The sequence below is a fragment of the Bufo gargarizans genome, chromosome 6 (genome assembly GCF_014858855.1).
Source record: "Bufo gargarizans isolate SCDJY-AF-19 chromosome 6, ASM1485885v1, whole genome shotgun sequence".
NCBI classification, from domain to species: domain Eukaryota; kingdom Metazoa; phylum Chordata; class Amphibia; order Anura; family Bufonidae; genus Bufo; species Bufo gargarizans.
The window spans coordinates 359,516,168-359,538,162 of NC_058085.1; the positions used below are offsets into that span (position 1 = coordinate 359,516,168).

General features: G+C 43.8%; 1 protein-coding gene across 8 annotated transcripts in view; it reads right to left on the reverse strand.

Moving 5' to 3' along the window:
• MYOF (myoferlin) overlaps positions 1-21,995 on the reverse strand; it is a 187,964-nt gene that overhangs the window by 148,588 nt on the left and 17,381 nt on the right. For all 8 annotated transcript variants that reach the window (XM_044297273.1, XM_044297274.1, XM_044297272.1 and 5 more), the window contains exon 2: positions 6,409-6,464. In XM_044297273.1, the coding sequence (XP_044153208.1) occupies positions 6,409-6,464 (56 nt within the window). The remainder of the gene's footprint in view (positions 1-6,408; positions 6,465-21,995) is intronic.

Here is a 21,995-nt window from a genome sequence, read left to right on the forward strand (position 1 = left end):
CGGCCCGCAAACATCATGGATGCGGACCCATTCACCATTTCCGGAGTTGTGGTGCGGAACGGAGGCATGGAACCCCACTGAAGCACTACGGAGTCTCCTGTGGCGTTTTTGTCCGTGCCTCTGTACCGCAAAAAAAATAAAAAATATAGAACATGACCGAGGGGGGGGGGGGGGGGGCACAGCAAACAAAAACAAATAAGAAAATAAAAATATATACATATAATGAAAGGTCCTCTTTAATGTGCCCTGTCCCTTCCCACTGGTCCCTTAAAGCGGTTGTCCCACAAAAAAATAATTATTCTACAGCTTTCAAATCAGCACCTGGATCTGATTACTTTTGTAATTGAATGTAATTAAAAATTTTGCATGGCCACTGAGCTATTCAATAAAATGTATATGTATAGCGCCACCTGCGGTTTGTTCTATTTCTTCTCATTTCTATGTCCTGTTCACTGAGATGGCCGCACATGCTCAGTTTCATCCTTCAACCGCCTCCTGAACTACGATAGTGAGAGCTACAGCAGAATGGTCACGCCCCCCCCTTAGCTGCAGCAGAAAAGACACTCCCCTGGAGCCGTCAGCCTGATATAAATCTAGCACAGCAATGAATGGTGAGTTCTCTGGATCCATGTCCGGTACAGGGCTGGTTCTAGCTTTATTAGAGAGATTATGACTGATGTCAGATTTTAATTTTTTCACGTTAGTCATGGGAGACCCCTTTAAAAGACTGTTGCTATGGCTTTTCTGTCTTCCCTTTAGTGTAAACAGAAGACAGAGGGGCGGTCCTCCACACTTCATGCCTGCACTAGGCTTTAAAGTGAGGAGGCATGTCTCTCAGTAATCCATTCTGATTGGCTGGCAGGGAGCTGCTGGCTAAGGCAAGAGTGTATATGAAGTGAGGGAAAGATGTTTTGGCCTCAGAGAACTGGCAGAGGAGCCATCTTGAGAAGGTCCTCATATTGTAGGGTTCCAAACAGCTGTAACTAAGGGAAAAGCTCAAGGAAAAAAACTGTGGTATTTTAAATGAATACACACATGCCCGTAACAAAGTCAGGACTGTGATGAGATAAAGCAGTGGTTTGGAGGTCTATTTTTCAGTGGACAGGGGGGCAGTATCTACACAGTTGTGTCCCATTATTCTGACCACTACCTAATTTTCGATGTCGGCAGTGCATAGCTCATGAAGGAAGTCACGTGCACTGAGTTGGCTTGCAGGGTATATAAGAGGTGTGATAGGCTATCTGCATACATATCCCTTGTTGGCGTTATTAGTAAAAGGGGAGATTTAGTAGAGTTGCAAAAAGGGATGATTATTAACTTTCAGGCCATTGGTGGCGGTATTTCTGAAACTGCGTAGTATGAACTGTTCCAGTGCTGTTGTGGTGAAAGTGTATTCTGAGTGGACAAATGGCGCCATTGTGAATAAGCAACGTGGAAACTATGCACCATGGATGTGAGAGATGAACATTGGCTGTGAAGGTTCACAAGGCCGGACCGACACACTACAGTGGAGTAGCTCAGCGCCAAAATGAACCATACAGCTACCAGACATGTGTCTAAAACAACAGTTCAGCTGACCCTACCACGTATGGGGCTCCAAAGCTGAAGGATGGTCACGGCACCTCTGCTAATAAAGTTACATTGGCAGAAAATGCTTCAATTTACATGCTTTATCAAACAGATGGATGTTGCACATAAGTTAAGAAATGACAAGCCTAGATTCTGGTCTACAAATGCTTGCTGTTAAGGGAATAAGATCAATGAACTTGAGGCTATAATGGCATCTGAGAATATAGATTTAGTGGCTGTTCCCGAGACATGGTTCAATAGGAGTAATGACTGGGATATAACAATACATGGTTCTCTCTATATAGGAAAGACAGAAAAAGGCAAGAAAGGGGGAGGGGTGGCCCTGTATGGGAAAGATAGCATAAAATCTAATCTAATACAAGTTAGCGAGACCAATTTTGAGTCCGTTTGGGTTACGTTGCAGCTTGATAATCATAAGGTAACTCTTGTAGGTGCGATATATAGCCCACCTAGCCAAGTCAAAGAATTAGATGATCTTCTAGTTGAGGAAATAGCTAAAATGACATTGAAAGGGGAAGTTATTATGGGAGACTTTAATCTTCCTGATGTAAACTGGACCACCAAAATAGCTAGTTCTGCCAGGAGTACAGATAATCCCAGTAGGGAATTTAGAATATCTCTACAGCAAGTAGTGAAGGAGCCAACCCGGAAGGAGGCCATTTTAGATTTAGTATTCACAAATGGGAATTTGGTATCTGATATTACTGTAGGGGAAAGCTTGGGATCTAGTGATCACCAGTCAGTGTGGTTTACTATAAGTACAGTGACTGAGTCACACCACACAAAAACAAATAAGTTTTAGAAAAACTGACTTTTCTAAAATTAGATTAGTGGTATACGAGTCCCTATCAGATTGGAACAGTTTCAATGGAGTCCAGCATAAATGGGACTATTTAAAAGTGGCACTATTGAAGGCAACAGATAATTGCATTAGACTTGTCAGTAAAAGCAAAAAAAAAGGAAGAGACCACTGTGGTACTCAGCAGAAGTGGCCAAAATCATTAAAAACAAAGATGCATTTAGTAATTAATAAAAAAAGAATAAAAAAAACGAGGGGTGACAGGCAAATTTATAAGATTAGGCAGAGAGAGGCCAAACAAGTTATAAGAGCTTCTAAAGCACAGGCAGAAGAGAAATTAGCTCAGTCAGTGAAAAAAAAGCAATAAGACATTCTTCAGATACATAAATGAAAAAAGGAAACTAAAAACAAGCAATTACCAAATTAAAAACAAAAGAAGGAAGGTATATGGAAGATAAAGAACTAGCCGACTGCTTAATGAATACTTCTGTTCAGTTTTTACAAAGGAAAATGAAGGAAAAGGACCTCAGTTAGGAAAGAAGACTAATGAATCTTTTGATGCAGGTGTCTTTACAGAGGAAGAGGTTCTAAGTCAACTGTCTAAAATTAATACAAATAAGTCACAGGGGCCTGATGGGATACACCCAAAGCTATTAAAAGAGCTCAGCGGTGAACTAGCAAAACCATTAACAGATTTATTTAACCAATCACTGGTAACAGGAGTCGTCTCAGAAGATTGGAAATTAGCAAATGTTTTGCCCATTCACAAGAAAGGTAGTAGGGAGGACTTGGGCAACTATAGGCCAGTAAGCTTGACATCAATAGTGGGGAAATTAATGGAAACCATACTTAAGGAGAGGATTGTGGAACATCTAAAATCCTATGGATTGAAAGATGAAAAACAGCATGGGTTTACTTCAGGGAGATCATGTCAAACTAATCTTATTGATTTTTTTTTTGATTGGGTGACTAAAATAATAGATGGAGGAGGTGCAGTAGACATCGCTTATCTAGACTTTAGTAAGGCTTTTGATACTGTCCCACATAGAAGGCTTATCAATAAATTGCAGTCTTTGTGCTTGGACTCCCATATTGTTGAATGGATTAGGCAGTGGCTGAAGGACAGACAACAGAGGGTTGTAGTCAATGGAGTATATTCAGACCATGGTCTTGTTACCAGTGGGCTACCTCAGGGATCTGTTCTGGGACCCATATTGTTTAATATCTTTATCAGCAAAGTTGCAGAAGGCCTCGATGGTAAAGTGTGTCTTTTTGCTGATGACACAAAGATTTGTAACAGGGTTAATGTTCCTGGAGGGATACACCAAATGGAAAAGGATTTAGGAAAACTAGAGGAATGGTCAAAAATCTGGCAACTAAAATGTAAATGTTGATAAGTGCAAGATAATGCCCCTGGGGCATAAAAACCCAAGAGCAGAATATAAAATCAGTGATACAGTCCTAACCTCAGTATCTGAGGAAAGGGATTTAGGGGTCATTATTTCAGAAGACTTAAAAAGGTAGGCAGACAATGTGATAGAGCAGCAGGAAATGCTAGCAGAATGCTTGGGTGTATAGGGAGAGGCATTCCCAGTAGAAAGAGGGAGGTGCTCATGCCGCTCTACAGAGCACTAGTGAGACCTCATTTGGAGTATTGTGCGCAGTACTGGAGACCATATCTCCAGAAGGATATCGATACTTTGGAGAGAGTTCAGAGAAGAGCTACTAAACTAGTACATGGATTGCAGGACAAAACTTACCAGGAAAGGTTAAAAGGACCTTAACCTGTATAGCTTGGAAGAAAGACGAGACAGAGGGAAAATGATAGAAACGTTTAAATACATAAAGGGAATCAACAAGGTAAAAGAGGAGAGAATATTTAAAAAGAAGAAAAATTGCTACAAGAGGACATAGTTTAAAATTAGAGGGGCAAAGGTTTAAAAGTAATATCAGGAAGTATTACTTTACTGAGAGAGTAGTGGATGCATGGAATAGCCTTCCTGCAGAAGTGGTAGCTGCAAATACAGTGAAGGAGTTTAGGCATGCAAGGGATAGGCAGAAGGCCATCCTTCATATAAGATAGAGCCAGGGGCTATTCATAGTATTCAGCATATTGGGAAGACAAGATGGGCCAAAGGGTTCTTATCTGCCAACACATTCTATGTGTCAGGTAAGAAACATTGCTGGAAGAACACAAGCTGGTGATGGCCGCTTTATGGTCTGGAGAATGTTTTTGTGGCTTTTCCTGGGCCCACTCATCCATGTGAAAGGCACTCTCGATTTGAGTATGAATCCATCCGTGCAGGTACACCCACACATGCCGATTATCTTCCCCAGAGGTTTATAGGATCTTCCAGCAAGACAATGCAACATATTACACAACTATAAAATGTCCAACATTGGTTGGAAGAGCATGACCAAGACTTCCAAATAACACCCTGGCCCCCCTATTCTGCAGACTTTAACCCAACTGAGCACCTGATTGACCACCTCAATTATCGTGTTGACTATGGATTCCCCCACGTACACTCCAGCAGCTGTGGGATGCACTGCAGTCAGCATGGCTCCAGAAACCTTTGACAACCTACCAGGACCTTACCCAGTCACTCCCAGCGGTACTCCGTGCAGAAGTTACTCTGGATAGTAGCTAGGGGTCATAATAATGCAACTCCACCATGTATATTTGATGTTTGTGCCCTATAGGTGAACTATTCTTGAATAATAACCCCTGCAGGAGCAATAATGTCCGTCTTTCAGGTGTCAGTCTTCAGGAAAAATAAAATTAAAATTACTGGAGAGTCCCTTCTGCTTCTAATCCACAGTGGACAGAAGTGTGACAACCTGTCTATGGCAACATGCACCGCTGCAGCCATTCATTGGCTTCAGCAGTGACGTGTTCCCAACATGATCACAGAGCCTCCGTGGTCACGTGTCACTCAGGGACAAATCACTTCTCAGGCCAGTGAATGGCTGCAGCAATGCACCATACCACAGCGGGATGTCACACTACTCGGTCCCAGGGACTGGAAGCAGTGGGGAGAGGAAAATTGATCATTTTATTTCTCACACATTACTGGCAGCAATTCATTTTGGTATGGGGTTCAGTACAACCCCTTTAAATAGGTGGTCTCATTAGAAACATATCCTAACAATATGCCACCAATATCCAACCAATGACCTCAAACTACAGCTAGAATGATGTGGAAGGGGTGACAAGAAAGTACTTTACCTCCGTCTCATTTTAGTAGAGCTTATCTTTTTCCAAGTGGCCAAATGATCCACTAGTGACTAGTTTGGTCATTAGTTATTTCAAAGATGAAAGGCAATTATGGCCTCACATGTTGTCATTTTTATAAAAATGGCGACCACAGTAACATTGGACAAATGTCAATCTCTACTGTACTTTTTACATCTAACAACAAGCAGTATGGGCAGGCAGCCCAGGGGTCCTTTAGAAAGATCCAGCCCATAGTTAAACTGCTCGGTAATTGGTTCCAAGGACATCCTTGAGATGCCTACAGAGGGGCCCTTGTATGTGCTTTGCAATAAGCTTCAAGGGTTCTCTAAACTCGCTGCTTCTCTCTTCTGGCTGCGTTGTCTCCAATATGTAGGATATTGCTTCTTCATGGACTTATTACTTCTCCTTACTACTAATGAACTTTATGAAGAGGTCCAAAGGAGAGGGACAAGAAATTGACAATTCAAATTTGAAATTGACATGTCAAAGACAAACCTAGTGGTTAGCTGATCAGCATGGGTCTATTGGCTGAAATCTTATATAACACAGTGCCCCAAGTCCACTATAGGGGTCACCATAATCTATTATGTTCATATCTATGTCCTAACAGGCAGCTTGAAAAGGGATTACCCCTAGTTCCCAATGGGTGGTCTCTAAGATAAGATCTCAAGTAGCTATCAGGAACGTCGAGCATTATCCAAATCAAAAAAGAGAATGACTTTAGGGATACAATTTTAGGACAAGCCACTAAAATGTACCTCACGCAACTCTGCACACCTACCTCCTTCCATACTGGGTTAAGTTCATTGTCGATGGATTTTGTTTTCTTTTTCTCTCCTGTAAGGAAAATAACAGAAGAGATTAAAAAGTCAAACGAGTTTATGATATGGGGCTATATACAGTTTTGGTTAATTCCAGGAGGTCACATCACTCTTAGCTCTGCATTGGCACGAACATGTCCTGGTGGGAGCAGTGGCGTACATCGAGAAGTAAGGGCCCCCATAGCAAGGATAAAACCAGAACCCGTTTTCAATAGCCCTTGGTCCATTTTTCCACTGCCTCATTTCCTAAAAGTTGCTCCTTTAGGAGGGTAGAGTCCTGACCAGGTTTTCACCTCCAGTAGAAGAGATGATCCCAACTGATCCCCCTCTTGCCCTGGGCCCCAAAGCAGTCACATGGTCTGCCGCTACGGTAGATACGCCCCTGGATGGGATGCATTTTAGGAACAATATTCTCTACACAAGACAATAAGGAGAAATCTGATGAAGGCAAACGTAAAAGGTTGCCATACACATTGCATGAATTATTTTGTTCCCAAGTGAGATAAGCCACACTCCGCAGAGGTGGCTTACTCCCCTCTCCATTAAGAGCAACTGCATGGTTGTCCGAACCAAGCATGCATGTACTATATATGGGGATGGGGGTGTCAGGAGGAATTGCTGTCAACCAACAGCTGTCTAAAGTATATAGTCAGGTTAAAGGTCCCAAGGTAGTGTACCATTACAGGCTTACTGTTCGTTTACAATGGAAAGCAGAACAAATGTAAAGAATTTACATATGTAAAGAATTTTCATAATCCAGTCTATTTACAAACTCAGGGAGTAATTTATTATTCAGAAATGCGCCTATATTAGGCTTCTTTCTGGGGCAGATTGCGGTGCCAAGGTTATCTGCGATGTTCCCCCATTCACGCCAGGTCTAAAAAAGTGGGCATGGCGTGGACGGAGAAGAATATGGGTCGGCAGACTCGTTTCATTCATTATTTTCTAAGTCTGTTTTAGGCCTAGAAAACGGTCTAAACGCAAGACAGCGTTTAGACTGGAGCTGGATACGGCAAAGTTATGTAGAGGCTGGTGCCTCTTCATAACTTTGGAGGATCAAGTGCAGGGCCTTATTAAGACCGGCGTCTAAAAACACCAGTCTATATCTATACAGAAATCAAAAGGTGAACAGTTTCATTTCTTCTTCTTCTTTAATAGAATTTACAGAGATCTCCATCATACCATATTCCAAAGAAACTGGGATACATCAGAGATCCGATCCATGCAAAAATTTGGGTAAACCCAACAAGAGGAATTTTCGGATGTAAATACTGAGAGGAGAACACGTTTTAATTTTCACATCTACAAATTCGCATTTTTGTGACGGCACTAAATGTTATAGGTTTGTAAGCTCTAGTAGATAGTACATACCACATACTTGCCAATGTTTAAGAAGGGATGTCAGGAAAACTCTGAACTTACACCCAAGCCCATTTATATAGGGCACCCCCTAACTACACATTTATTACAAAAAAAGCATGCCTTGATCACACTGCAAAATGACTACTGCTCACCCTTCGACCAGATCCCCTAAACTAATAGACTACAGCCCCTAAATTAATACAGAGCACGCACCAGACCCCCCCTTAATAAATGTGGATCAGAGACCATATGCCACCTCTTCCTAGCTGCTTGTTATCCTCCTCACACCTGGGTGCTGCCGCAGGAAACGTCCCGATCCTGGTTCTGTTGTCAGGAGATTGTTTGTAGTGGCGCCCAAAAGTGAGAGCAGAGCCGGAACAAGTTTTTAGAGAGGACAAAGGTGCACCCTTGATATTTGCCTGCTCCTCTAGGTGTACCGGAGAATTGGCAAGTATGACATACTGACACCTAAAGGTATGAAATCTCATTCCTGAGCCTTTAAAGGGCATTTGTCAGCAGGAGCAATGGGGCCGTTGCACCTAAAGGCTCTGCTCTCTCTGCAACTGCCAAGTCCTCCGCACTTTGGCTAACTTTAGGAGAAGTCATGACCAGGCATGTCAATGTCAAGTGCAGGGGGCACGGCAGTTGTAGAGAGAGCGGAGCCTCTAGATGTAATGGCAACGCCCCCGTTGCTCCTGGAGGGTCATTTGCATATAATAAAACATCATATTTCTCAGCAACTGCGGGCACATATGAACATGGGACCAACACAGATGCCTTCAGCTGCCAAGTGCACATGTAACAGGTCAGCCGGTGTCATAGGTACAAATCTGATGACAGATGCTCTTTAAAGTAAAACATCATATAGTACATGACAATCTCTAACAAAGCTAGAACCAGCCCTGTACCTCACATGGATCCAGAGATCTCCCCAGTCATTGATCCGACTGCTCTGATAGATTTATTTCAAGCTGCCACCTCAACGGGCATGCCCTTTCTGCTGCAGCTCTCTCCCCGTTACAGCTCAGGAGTCAGTTGAAGGATGGAATTGAGCATGTGCCTCCACCTCAGTAAGGTGTCTCCATATGTCTCCACTTTATTGAATAACTCAGTGGCTATACTACATTTTTAGTTAGATGCAATTACAAAAAGGGCAGCATCGTGGCTCAGTGGTTAGCACTGGGGGTCTTGGGTTCAAAACTGACCATGGACAACATCTGCATGGAGTTTGTATGTTCTCCCTGTGTTTGAGCGGGTTTCCTCCAGGTTCTCCGGTTTCTTCCCACACTCCAAAGATAAGGAACTTAGATTGTGAGCCCCATTGGGGACAGCTTGATGCTAAGGTCTGTAAAGCACTGCGGAATATGTCAGCGCTATATAAGTGCATAAAATGAAAGGGGTTCTGCAGTTTGTTTAAGCTCATGATCTATCCTCTGGATAGATCATCAGCATCTGATCGCGGGGGTCTGGCACCTGGGACCCCCGCCGATCAGCTGTTCAAGAAGGCAGCAGCTCTCCAGGAGCGCCACAGCCTTCTCACTGCTTACCGCTGGCCCAGTGACGTCACGACTAGGATCAACTGGCCTGGGCGGGGCTAAGCTCTGTTCACTTGAATGGATCTTAGCCCCGCCCAGGCCAGTTGATCCTAGTTGTGACGTCACTGGGCCTGCGGTAAACAGCGAGAAGGCTGTGGCGCTGCTGGAGCACCGCTGCCTTCTCAAACAGCTGATCGGCGGCGGTCCCGGGTGTCGGACTCCCGCCGATCAGATGCTGATGATCTATCCAGAGGATAGTTTAAACAAACTGCAGAACCGCTTTAATAAATAAAGTATGCCAGTTTTCAAAGTGCTTAATATTTTTGTACGACATCCCCTTTAACCAGTTAATTTCAGATATTTCCGCTCCAAAATTCGAATTATTTGCATATATAAATGCTGCTACATATTGCATTACTTCACCACACTGCAATGTTCATGCATGAACCAGGGTTGCCAACCTGAAGTTATCTTCTCTGGATAACTTATCCAAAAATTACAAACCGCCAACATTTGTTTTTTTTTATGGGCGTAGTGGAAAGCCACAAAAGTCTTTAGCTCAAAATCCTGATATGATCTCATATTTAGGGCTCATGCACACAACCGTATGTATTTTCAAGTCTGCAAAAAACGGATCCGCAAGAACTACGGATGACGTCCGTGTGCATTCCGTATTTTGAGGAACGAAACAGCTGGCCCTTCATAGAACAGTACTATCCTTGTCTGTCATGCGGACAATATTAGCAATATTAGAACATTTTCTATTTTTTGGCGGAATGGGAATACGGAAATGGAATGCACACGGAGTAACTTCCGGTTTTTTTTTGCGGACCCGTTGAAATGAATGGTTCCGCATACGGTCCTCAAAACAAAAAAAGACAGAACAGACACGGAAAGAAAATAAGTTTGTGTGCATGAGCCATTACTGTGTAAGAAATAAAAAATGATAATGACAACTACAATGACCCAGACACATCTACTTATGGTCATGGTGAATGGAAATAAAGTCTCCTAATATTACGAACTGTCCAAAAATTTACAAAGGTTGGTAACCCTGCATAGCACCTACAGCCAGAATCTGTACACAGCTCTAAAAAAAAAAAACATAGGGGGGGTGAGAAAAAAAAAAAACAAAAAAAACAAAAAAACATTTTTGCAACTCACTGTGACTAATAAGCCATACAAACAGTGATTGTGCCGGAGGATGAATCACTACAAAGCACAGGAAATCCCAGGGGTGGAAATACTGATAATTGTTCTATTTAGTGCCGCCATGTAGGCCGATGTGGTCAGGCCATTCCAAATGAGGCATGGATGTGCTCGGCTATTGTTCTAACAATAAGCGTTAGGGAAGTCCTAGTTCCTCCATTTGACACTGAGGAGGATGGAAAAGTATATAGATGTAGACCTAGAGTCATACAAATTATTAATCTATAACCAGCCTATCAAAAAAAAGTAAAGTGGCTAGAAATGGTTTGAGGAAGTGAAGGAACGTTGGGATGTCATGGAAAACCAAATAAAATGCTGAGCATAATCAAGTTCATACAACCGAATGAATAGTTCATCGTGGTTGCTGCGACTCTAGTGATTAGATCAGAAACTTATGGAAAATTCTGTGTTAATGTCCAGCATATGCGGCTTAATATTCTTTTGTACCTTGGTACTGCCCATGAGGAGCTGACCAGTATAGTCAACATAGATGGGTACAGCCCTGTATGGTTTCTGAAGTTACCATCAGGTCCTCTGCATCACATTAGATCTCTGTGAGCTCCAGCAGTGTAAGGTAAATGAATATCATTACTCATAATCTACGGGGATTTCTGCAATTTACACTGAATGGAGAATTAGCTAGAGATACAAATCCCCATGTTATCATTATCAGCCACCGAAATGGGGCATCATTTTTAAGGAAATAATAAAAGTTATATTTTAAGGGTCCTATTCTGTTTAGAGTGATTATACATTAATTAAAAGGACTTGCCAATATCTCAAAACACTGTCAGAAAGTATTAATGTTGATATACTTTGGTTATTTTGGAAAACACAGTTCCAATGGCAATCCTTCAAATGAGGATCAATGTAGATTACATTATTTCTGAAATAAATCAAGTGTTCATAAATTGTTCTCCAATTTTGATCTCCACTGTATATATAGTATCTGCAACGTGACAGGAAGATCTTCTGCCTGTGTGAGCTAGGAGATGATCAGGTGACTTTTTATGCAAAGTTATGATATGCAGAGCAAGGGGCGGGGAATGGCAGATTATTCACGCCCACAAATATTCATGAGGGAGGGCTCAGGCATTGTTGGTACACGCCCCCCACAGCTTTGCTGCAGCATGTAAACAAAGCATGAATAACAGAACCATGCAAAGGTGTAAGTATGGGGTTTTTTTTCTTAAGAAATCAAGCTTAACTAATCTATATGTTTGTACTGATTAGTTTTATAAAAAGGTTATTTTTTTTCCCCCCATAACCCCTTTAAGGACAGCCAGGTACTACCAAAACCTGGACCGGCACTTAAACTCAGCCAGCCCAGCTGCACATGCTGGGAGGAAAATACCTGCCTTGCCTTCAGGTTGTTAAAATAGATTACCCTCGGTACAAACACAATAGGTAACTATTACTAAGTAGATGACTAGTCCAGGGCAGTATACACTATGGGCTGTTAGGGAAAAACTGTGTACATAAGGGAGGGGAACGCAGCTCAATTGTCCAATGAATAAACATAAGATGAAAGGATGACGCTTTCAGAGGTTAGGCAAATAGCTGGCTGTGGAGAATGTGAGGCTATGGAGCCCGAGGCAGCCCCATGGAGAAGACAAGCTTACAACGTCCACCTCACCTCCTCCATATCCCTGGGAATAAACAAGGAAACTCCACAATCCTTTTACGTCATATTATACACTTGCCCTGTTATTACAATGTCTTGGTTTAGGATCATTTTTGTAATAGTCACAAAGGGGCTGCAGAAAAGGGACGATTCCTTTGGCCTGCAGGAGCCACCGGTGCCAAGCCCAGAGCAGAGCCATTAACTACAGACTACGGGTAAACCGGTCGTCCTTGGACAGATCTCTGCTGTCCACAGGGCAGTTTAATTTCCAGCAGATTAAAGTATTTATTTCTACCTCTGGACAAACTAGAAACTGAAGAGCAGGTAAATGCTGTCCTACTCCATAATGCATTTCTGGATATAAAGCATGAGGAGATTACTCAAGCATTCCCTTAGGCATAATTATATCTGGGCTCATTTCTATTTCCAGCAGTCTTCTGGGCTCAACGCTGCGGTCGAAAAAATGGTTACAATTTTCTGGTTCCTCAGAAAGAAAGTCAGAAACTTCCCACAGAGTTCTAGAAGTAATAGCAAATAAAATAAAAATGGTACAAGACACTAGAAGAATATCCCAAGTGCCATGAACCCCTTCCATAGGCCGTAATGGGGCACATGCCTGAGTAGGACACCTTCACTCCCTAAGCCCCATTAGAACACACACATCCTCGGAGGAGTCCATGGCCCGGGACCTCTTCAATAAGCCAGATTTAGAACCACTACAGACCCCGAAAGACTAAAGGCTCATGCACATGACCGTATGTATTTTGCAGTGCGCAAAAAAAAAAAAAAAAAAAAATAGATGACATCCGTGTTGCATCCATTTTTTTTTCAGACTTATTGTAACAATGCCTGTCAGTGTTCGCAAAACAGACAAGAATAGGACATGTTCTATTTTTATTTATTTTTTTGACACGTGATGCATACAGAGTCAGTTCCATTTTATTTTCAAGCCCCATTGAAATGAATTGTCCATATACGGACCTGTAATAAAACGGGATGGAAACTGAAGAAAAATATGTTCATATGCATGAGCCCTAAGGCTATGTTCATGCACTAAAGATTCATGAGGAGTAGGCCTTAGGGTACTTTCACACTAACTTTTTTCTTTTCCGGCACAGAGTTCCGTCCTAGGAGGTCTATACCAGAAAATAACTGATCAGTTTTATCCCCATGCATTCTTAATTGAGAGCAATCCATTCAGGATATCTTCAGTTCAGTCACTGAACGGCGTTATGGACGGAGGAAATACCGCAGGATGCTGCAGTATTATCTCCATCCAAAATTCCGGATCAGTTACCGGAATGCCGACAATAATGTATATTGCGCAGACCGGTAAAAATGTTTATATCTATATATATCGGATCCGTTTCTCCGGATGACATCCGGAGAGACAGATCCGTTCTTGCAATGCATTTGTATTCATAAAAAACCAAAAAAGAGAAAATAGGGCTCGCACTAAATAGTATTATGAATATATAAATTTTATTAGTGTCTCCATATGAGACAAATCACAATTAAAACACATAGGAAACAATGGATGGTGAAAAATGAGCACACAGAATGACATGGAGCACGACCAAATTACTAAAAATGGCAAATAGATACAAAAATGAGTATATAGATATAGCACTAGGTGTGCATGTAAATCAAATAGAATGTTAGTAATACATATAATCAGGCAAAGCTATACAGGCTAGGTAATGATATCATACATAGTGAAACCAAAGTCTGCATATAAAGTGACCAGTGCACATAGTCAGAATAGATATATAGCCAACGCTGAGTAAATCATTATAACGCCATAAACCAACTACCTGTATAGTGCTCCAGCAACCACACACTTCCCCCTGAAGAAGCCTTGCGTGAAACGTGCGTCGGGGTTGCTGGAGCACTATACAGGTAGTTGGTTTATGGCGTTATAATGATTTACTCAGCGTTGGCTATTTATCTATTCTGACTATGTGCACTGGTCACTTTATATGCAGACTTTGGTTTCACTATGTATGATATCATTACCTAGCCTGTATAGCTTTGCCTGATTATATGTATTACTAACATTCTATTTGATTTACATGCACACCTAGTGCTATATCTATATACTCATTTTTGTATCTATTTGCCATTTTTAGTAATTTGGTCGTGCTCCATGTCATTCTGTGTGCTCATTTTTCACCATCCATTGTTTCCTATGTGTTTTAATTGTGATTTGTCTCATATGGAGACACTAATAAAATTTATATATTCATAATACTATTTAGTGCGAGCCCTATTTTCTCTTTTTTGGTGTTTTACCACACGTGCTGGCTCTGCACGGGTACTCACTTTTGTGAGTCATTTTGGTGCGCATTTGTATTCATGCAGACTGCCGGATCCAGCCGGCGACGGAACCGCTTGCTGGATCACTCTGCCGCAAGTAGCCTTACTGACATGTCCGTGTCAAGAGAGTCAGTGCTTCATCCATGACTATGTCTGAAGGGTCCACATGTCTATCTGCTGTTCTCCATGTGCCAGCCATGTTCATGGCTAGGCTAAAAAGGGGGTTTCCAGAGCACATACTCACCAACATTTAGGTTGGTAAATTGGGGGCATCCAAAACCCCTCCCCTAGGGAATGCCCCATCTGGAAAAGCTCACTTATGGGTGGGGTTATTGTTAGCCCTCACCCATTTTTGTCCTGGAAAAGCCAAAATTTGTCGGTACCGTCTCTGAAAACCAGGGACAGTCCCTGCAAATTCTGCACAGTTGGCAACTATGAGAGCATCTCCTACCAGTGGTCAGTGATAACCGCTGACCGAACATGGAGGGGGGGTCAGTCTGTGTGTCTCCATCGTTTTTCCAAGGATGCGTGCATAAGAATAAGTACATCGATGGATGTGTGCGTTTTCTGTGGAGAACATAGACAGCACATGTCTGCGAGTCACTAAAATTAATAAGGCCTTATTCACTCACTATATGGCAGTTTACAGAACAATGACAGTCTATGGGTGTATTCACACGCCTTTGTTTTTTTTCAGGGGCCGTGAATACTGGCTGTCAAAAAAATAGGATGTGTCAGTTTTCACAGCCCAAATACAATTCAAGGGGCTGTTTTCAATGGCCATTTTTAGAAAGGCAGATGTGGGTCAAAAAAACACAAAACAAAACCACACAGAACAGGTGCAGATCTTACCCTTAAACCTTATGTCTGTGGAGCCAACACTCCTGGAAATCACTGATCAAACACTGACGTGTGAATGGGGCCCTAGGTCTTGTTCACACGTCAGTGAATCACAGTGGTGTCCTCCATGGACAGCACACAGGCCCATTGATTTTTTTTTTATGCGTTTATTCACTGACCCTAGGTCATTTAAAAAATTAAATCATAAGACCACGTACTACTTTGGTCCGTGATGCAGACTAAAAAAAACGCACCCATTGAAGTCCGTGAAAAACCACTGACAACACGGACGGCACCCATTTTACTATCAGTGTAACCATTGGTAGGAGAAGCTCTGGAAATTAACTTTCAGCGGAACAGTGTCCATGGAAGATCCATTGGCAAAACCCCGTTCACATGAGGATTGTTGAATGAGGCCTAAAAACCATTTACTATGGGGGTTATTTATGAACCAGAGGCACTTTTGTAGCGTATATCTGGTGCAGATTCTGTCGCACGCCATGTTGCGGCAGAATCTGTGACTTCTTCCCTGCTCACGTCACGTTTAAAAAAAGTGGGCATGGCGGGGAAGAGGGATGGTCTCCATGTAAGACAGCAAGGAAGCTCTCTTACGTTCACATTTGGTGGCGGATCCGCTGAGGCCGGCGCCTCTACAGTACTTCGGCAGATCCACCACCAGTTTAGGGCTTTATTAAGACTAGCGTCTCAATAAACGTGCCCCTATATTTTTACGTAGGTATACCGAGGTTTAAAACAGACAAGCCATGTAACATGCATTTACAACACAACGTGCTGAGATGTGCGTGTACAGGTGTCATCAGGCAGACTTCCACATGCCCCTAGGATATAAACTGGTTATGAGCGAGACAACACCCAGAATAACACAAAAATCTGAGCACTAATGTACGAGCCCAGTCACCGGAGGAAAACTTACACAGGCACTTACCGTACATGGAATGGGCTTTATTTGCCACATAAAAGACATCATGTTATAAGTGGGTGCTCCATTAATAGAAAAAATAAAAATAAAATTAATAATAATGAGGATTCTTTCTGCAACAGAAGATATCAGAGGAGCTTTACAGTTTTGTGGAACCTCCAGTTATTGTATAATTACAGGTTTAGACATTCCTATTTCTTTCTCCAGACTTTCTGCCAGTTCCTTACTCCCTCTGCTTGATGTCAGTGCCTGGAGTAAGGCTACTTTCACACTTGCAGCAGAGCGATCCTGCAAGAAGTTCCTTCGATTCGGCAAAACGTATGCCAACTGATGGCATTATTAGGACTGATCAGGATCCTGATCAGTCTTAAAAATGCATTGAAATGCCGGATCCGTCTTTCCAGTGTCATCCGGCATGTAAAAAAAAAATTTCCCACTTTTTTTTTTTTTTTTTTTGGTCTGCGTATCCGGCATTTTGAATGCCGAATCCAGCACCAATACACTCCTATGGGGAAAAAATGCCGGATCCGGCTTTCAAGCAATTCTTCAGTTTTTTTCGCCGGAGATAAAACCGTAGCATGCTGCGGTTTTATCTTTTGCCTGATCAGTCAAAACGACTGAACTGAAGACATCCTGAACAGATTAGGCTACTTTCACACTTGCGGCAGTGTGATCCGGCGGGCAGTTCCGTCATCGGAACTGGCCGCCGGATCCGCCGATCTGCTGCTGCCTGAAAGCATTTGTGAGACGGATCCGGATGCGGATCCGTCTCACAAATGCATTGCAAGGACGGATCCGTCTCTCCGCTTGTCATGCGGACCGACGGATCCGTCTTGTACATTTTTCGCATTTTTACCGATCTGCGCATGCCGGAACGACGGATCCGGTATTCTGAATGCCGGATCCGGCGTTCAGGCATGTCTTCAGTTTTTTTCGCCGGAGAAAAAAAACGTAGCATGCTACGGTTTTCTCTTTTGCCTGATCAGTCAAAACGACTGAACTGAAGACATCCTGATGCAAACTGAACGGATTACTCTCCATTCAGAATGCATGGGGATATGCCTGATCAGTTCTTTTCCGGTATAGAGCCCCTGTGACGGAACTCTATGCCGGAAAAGAAAAACGCTAGTGTGAAAGTACCCTTACAGTTGTATCCACTTTCAGCAATCCAGTCCGATACATTTTAGCTACATTGTTGCAAACTGTCAGGAGAAGCCATATTTGTGCTGCCGATTTAGTTAGCCTAGGCCAGTGGTGGTGAACCTACAGCCTGGAAAATGTTCACATCACCGCATCTCCATTAGAAGAGCTGAACAACGAATGTAAGGGAAGTGCTGACCCAAACGGTACCAAGCGCACCCCTTTGATTATAATGGGGTCAGTTCAGTTTAAATTCAGGAGTTGGCTCTTTTAGCAGAAAAAATAAATAAAATCATGCGTTTCTTATGGAATCTGAGACAGTCGTCCTGAAGGGAGCCTCTGACGCAGGTGTGAACAAGCCCTTATTGACACTTTATGAAGCAATTATAGCATGTTTAGTAGTTTGCAATATTATGCACATGTGACTGCAATCTGAAAAATGTCCATTCAATGTATAAGCCGATCTCATCCCTTTCTTCCCAGAATTCAAGATGAGCATGTATGGCCTACAAGTCTCCTCACACCGATTAAGGCGCTCTCTCCCCAAAGACAGTACCCCCCAAATCCCTAGCAGATCTTTACACAGTAGACCTCAATTTGTAGAAGTCATGTCAGCACGTGTCATAGCGGTACACGGGCACAGGCACACATTGCGTATTATGTGCGGATTTGTATCCACCAGCAAAATCTCATCTACATGTTGTAGAAACTTTCCAAGTGTAAATTGACCTGCAGTTCAGATTTCAAAATCCGTAGTAGATTTCTTCAGGTTTTCACCCTTTCTAAAGCAAATCCATGACAAAGTCCATATGAATTGTCACAGAAACAGCGCAAACTCCGAATGGAAAATTTGCACACACAAAAAAATAAAATAAAACACACATTGCCATGTGCATGTAGCCTCAGGGCCTGTAGCCTTGCTGTATGGTGCCCCTATGGACACGTATTCTTCCCTTGAAACCAATCTTCCAGGAAAAACACAGTGCAACATGTCCTGGAGCATCAATTTTTATTTTATTTTTTTCCTCATGGACATGTAAGGGGAAGAAAATCAGGATATCGTCCTCGTGGCTCATTAGAGAGTCTCCAAAGACAATTTCTCCTAGGAACGCCGTCCTGCAGCCATGGAAACCTGTATCACAGTCCTCTGCATGTATTCTAATAGAAGGAAGCCCTGTAATAGACATTCTATACACTGATGGTAAGACATCGATGAGGACCCCTGATGATCATGAGAAAGGAAGGGGCTGTGGTATTAATCTGAATGGAGATACACCTTAATACTAGACACAAAGCAGAAACGTGAGCCCCAGTGCGTCCGGAGAAGGGAGGCAGTGCCTCAGGGGTCCATTGCCCGCATGATCCATAGAGCGCTAGAAATGTTTAAAGTGGTATTCCTAACTTAGGCCTCATTCACATTTCCACGTTTGGTTTGGTCTGGTCTCGTCACGGATGAGATATGGGAGGGAACACCACACCAACAACAGGAGGGAAGGGAAAAGCCACTAGGCTTAAACGCTAGGGAAAGGGTCACCTACTGTAGAACCCTACTCCTTGATCTGACTCTTATCCGTATGGGCACACCTTGAAGGTAGGAATGCCCATACAGCGGGACCTGGAGGCCCTAAAGAGCCCTATGGGTATTGGCAGGGCTTGAGACGACCCGTTCCTTCCCAGATGAATGGAACCAGCGTCTCCCGGAGGCAGAGTAAAACACACGGGGAGAGACACCAAAACGCAAAGGGATAAAACCACTTAACTTCTGTAGAGAGATGGATGAGCAGGAACCCCAGAGAGGACAACACACCAACTCTTCCAAAAACCAAATAAAGCCATCACCCACATAGCCAGAAGGGTGAAGTCAGACCAGGGCCGGGCTGACACAGAGGCTGGGGAGGCTCCAGCCTCAGGGCGCAGGCCAGCTCCCTCGCTGCTGCTCCGCGCCTGCCGGCCACGCTGGAGGGAGTAGTGAGCACTTGGCACTGACTTACGTGCTCCCTCCCCGCTCCGCCTCCTGGCTCGCCCGCTCCGGTCTCTGCTCAGTCGCTTGCCTGACTGGCTGCATACAGCGAGCACTTTCACCTGACGCGCTGTATGCAGTCAGGTCACGTGCGCCCTCTGGAGACCAGAGCGTGAGAGTCTGCCCTGAAGTGAAGTAAGAGTTTTTAAATAAAGAAAATATTCTTTTCCGTCTGATCTGAGGTCTGATGGGGTAAAATTACAAGGAACGACCTGGGGGGAGGTGTAATGACCGCTAAGCTACACCTGAAGCAAGGGGTGCGGTCATTGACGACAACAACAACACAGAAGCAAGAGAGGCTGTAAGGCTGGGTTCACACCTGAGCGTTTGCGATGGAGCGCTCTGTATGCGCGATTGTACCGGCGTTTGCAATCGCGCATACAGAGACAAGCGAACTCCCATTGTCGCGCGTTCCCGAAAGTCTATGTATGGGAACGCGCGACAAGACGCCCCAAAGAAGCTCATATACTTTTTGGGGAGTCGGGCGTTTTACAGCGCAGGTGAGAACCATTCCCATAGGGAATCATTGGTTTCTCCTTGTTGAGCGTTTTACAGCGTGTAGGAACGCGCTGTAAAACGCTCAGGTGTGAACCCAGCCTTAGGGCTGTTTCACACGAGCGGATCCCGCGTGTGTCACCCGCAGCGTGAAAGACAGCCAAGACTAGAGTTGAGCGAACACCTGGATGTTCGGGTTCGAGAAGTTCGGCCGAACATCCCGGAAATGTTCGGGTTCGGGATCCGAACCCGATCCGAACTTCGTCCCGAACCCGAACCCCATTGAAGTCAATGGGGACCCGAACTTTTCGGCACTAAAAAGGCTGTAAAACAGCCCAGGAAAGAGCTAGAGGGCTGCAAAAGGCAGCAACATGTAGGTAAATCCCCTGCAAACAAATGTGGATAGGGAAATGAATTAAAATAAAAATTAAATAAATAAAAATTAACCAAAATCAATTGGAGAGAGGTTCCATAGCAGAGAATCTGGCTTCCCGTCACCCACCACTGGAACAGTCCATTCTCAGATATTTAGGCCCCGGCACCCAGGCAGAGGAGAGAGGTCCCGTAACAGAGAATCTGTCTTCATGTCAGCAGAGAATTAGTCTGCATGTCATAGCAGAGAATGAGGCTTCACGTCAGCCACCACTGCAACAGTCCATTGGCATATATTTAGGCCCAGCACCCAGGCAGAGGAGGGAGGTCCCGTAACAGAGAATCTGTCTTCATGTCAGCAGAGAATTAGTCTGCATGTCATAGCAGAGAATGAGGCTTCACGTCAGCCACCACTGCAACAGTCCATTGGCATATATTTAGGCCCAGCACACACACAGGCAGAGGAGAGAGGTCCCGTAACAGAGAATCTGTCTTCATGTCAGCAGAGAATTAGTCTGCATGTCATAGCAGAGAATGAGGCTTCACGTCAGCCACCACTGCAACAGTCCATTGGCATATATTTAGGCCCAGCACACACACAGGCAGAGGAGAGAGGTCCCGTAACAGAGAATCTGTCTTCATGTCAGCAGAGAATCAGTCTTCATATCATAGCAGAGAATCAGGCTTCACGTCACCCACCACTGTAAGAGTCAATTTTCATAAATTTACGCCCAGAACCCAGGCAGAGGAGAAAGGTCCCGTAACAGACAATCTGGCTTCATGTCAGCAGAGAATCAGTCTTCATATCATAGCAGAGAATCAGGCTTCACGTCACCCACCACTGTAAGAGTCAATTTTCATAAATTTAGGCCCAGAACCCAGGCAGAGGAGAAAGGTCCCGTAACAGACAATCTGGCTTCATGTCAGCAGAGAATCAGTCTTCATATCATAGCAGAGAATCAGGCTTCACGTCACCCACCACTGTAAGAGTCAATTTTCATAAATTTAGGCCCAGAACCCAGGCAGAGGAGAAAGGTCCCGTAACAGACAATCTGGCTTCATGTCAGCAGAGAATCAGTCTTCATATCATAGCAGAGAATCAGGCTTCACGTCACCCACCACTGTAAGAGTCAATTTTCATAAATTTAGGCCCAGAACCCAGGCAGAGGAGAAAGGTCCCGTAACAGACAATCTGGCTTCATGTCAGCAGAGAATTAGTCTGCATGTCATAGCAGAGAATCAGGCTTCACGTCAGCCACCACTGCAACAGTCCATTGTCATAAATTTAGGCCCAGCACCCAGGCAGAGGAGAGAGGTCCCGTAACAGAGGATCTGGCTTCATGTCAGCAGAGAATCAGTCTGCATGTCATAGCAGAGAATCAGGCTTCACGTCAGCCACCACTGCAACAGTCCATTGTCATAAATTTAGGCCCAGCACCCAGGCAGAGGAGAGAGGTCCCGTAACAGACAATCTGGCTTCATGTCAGCAGAGAATTAGTCTGCATGTCATAGCAGAGAATCAGGCTTCACGTCAGCCACCACTGCAACAGTCCATTGTCATAAATTTAGGCCCAGCACCCAGGCAGAGGAGAGAGGTCCCGTAACAGACAATCTGGCTTCATGTCAGCAGAGAATTAGTCTGCATGTCATAGCAGAGAATCAGGCTTCATGTCAGCCACCACTGCAACAGTCCA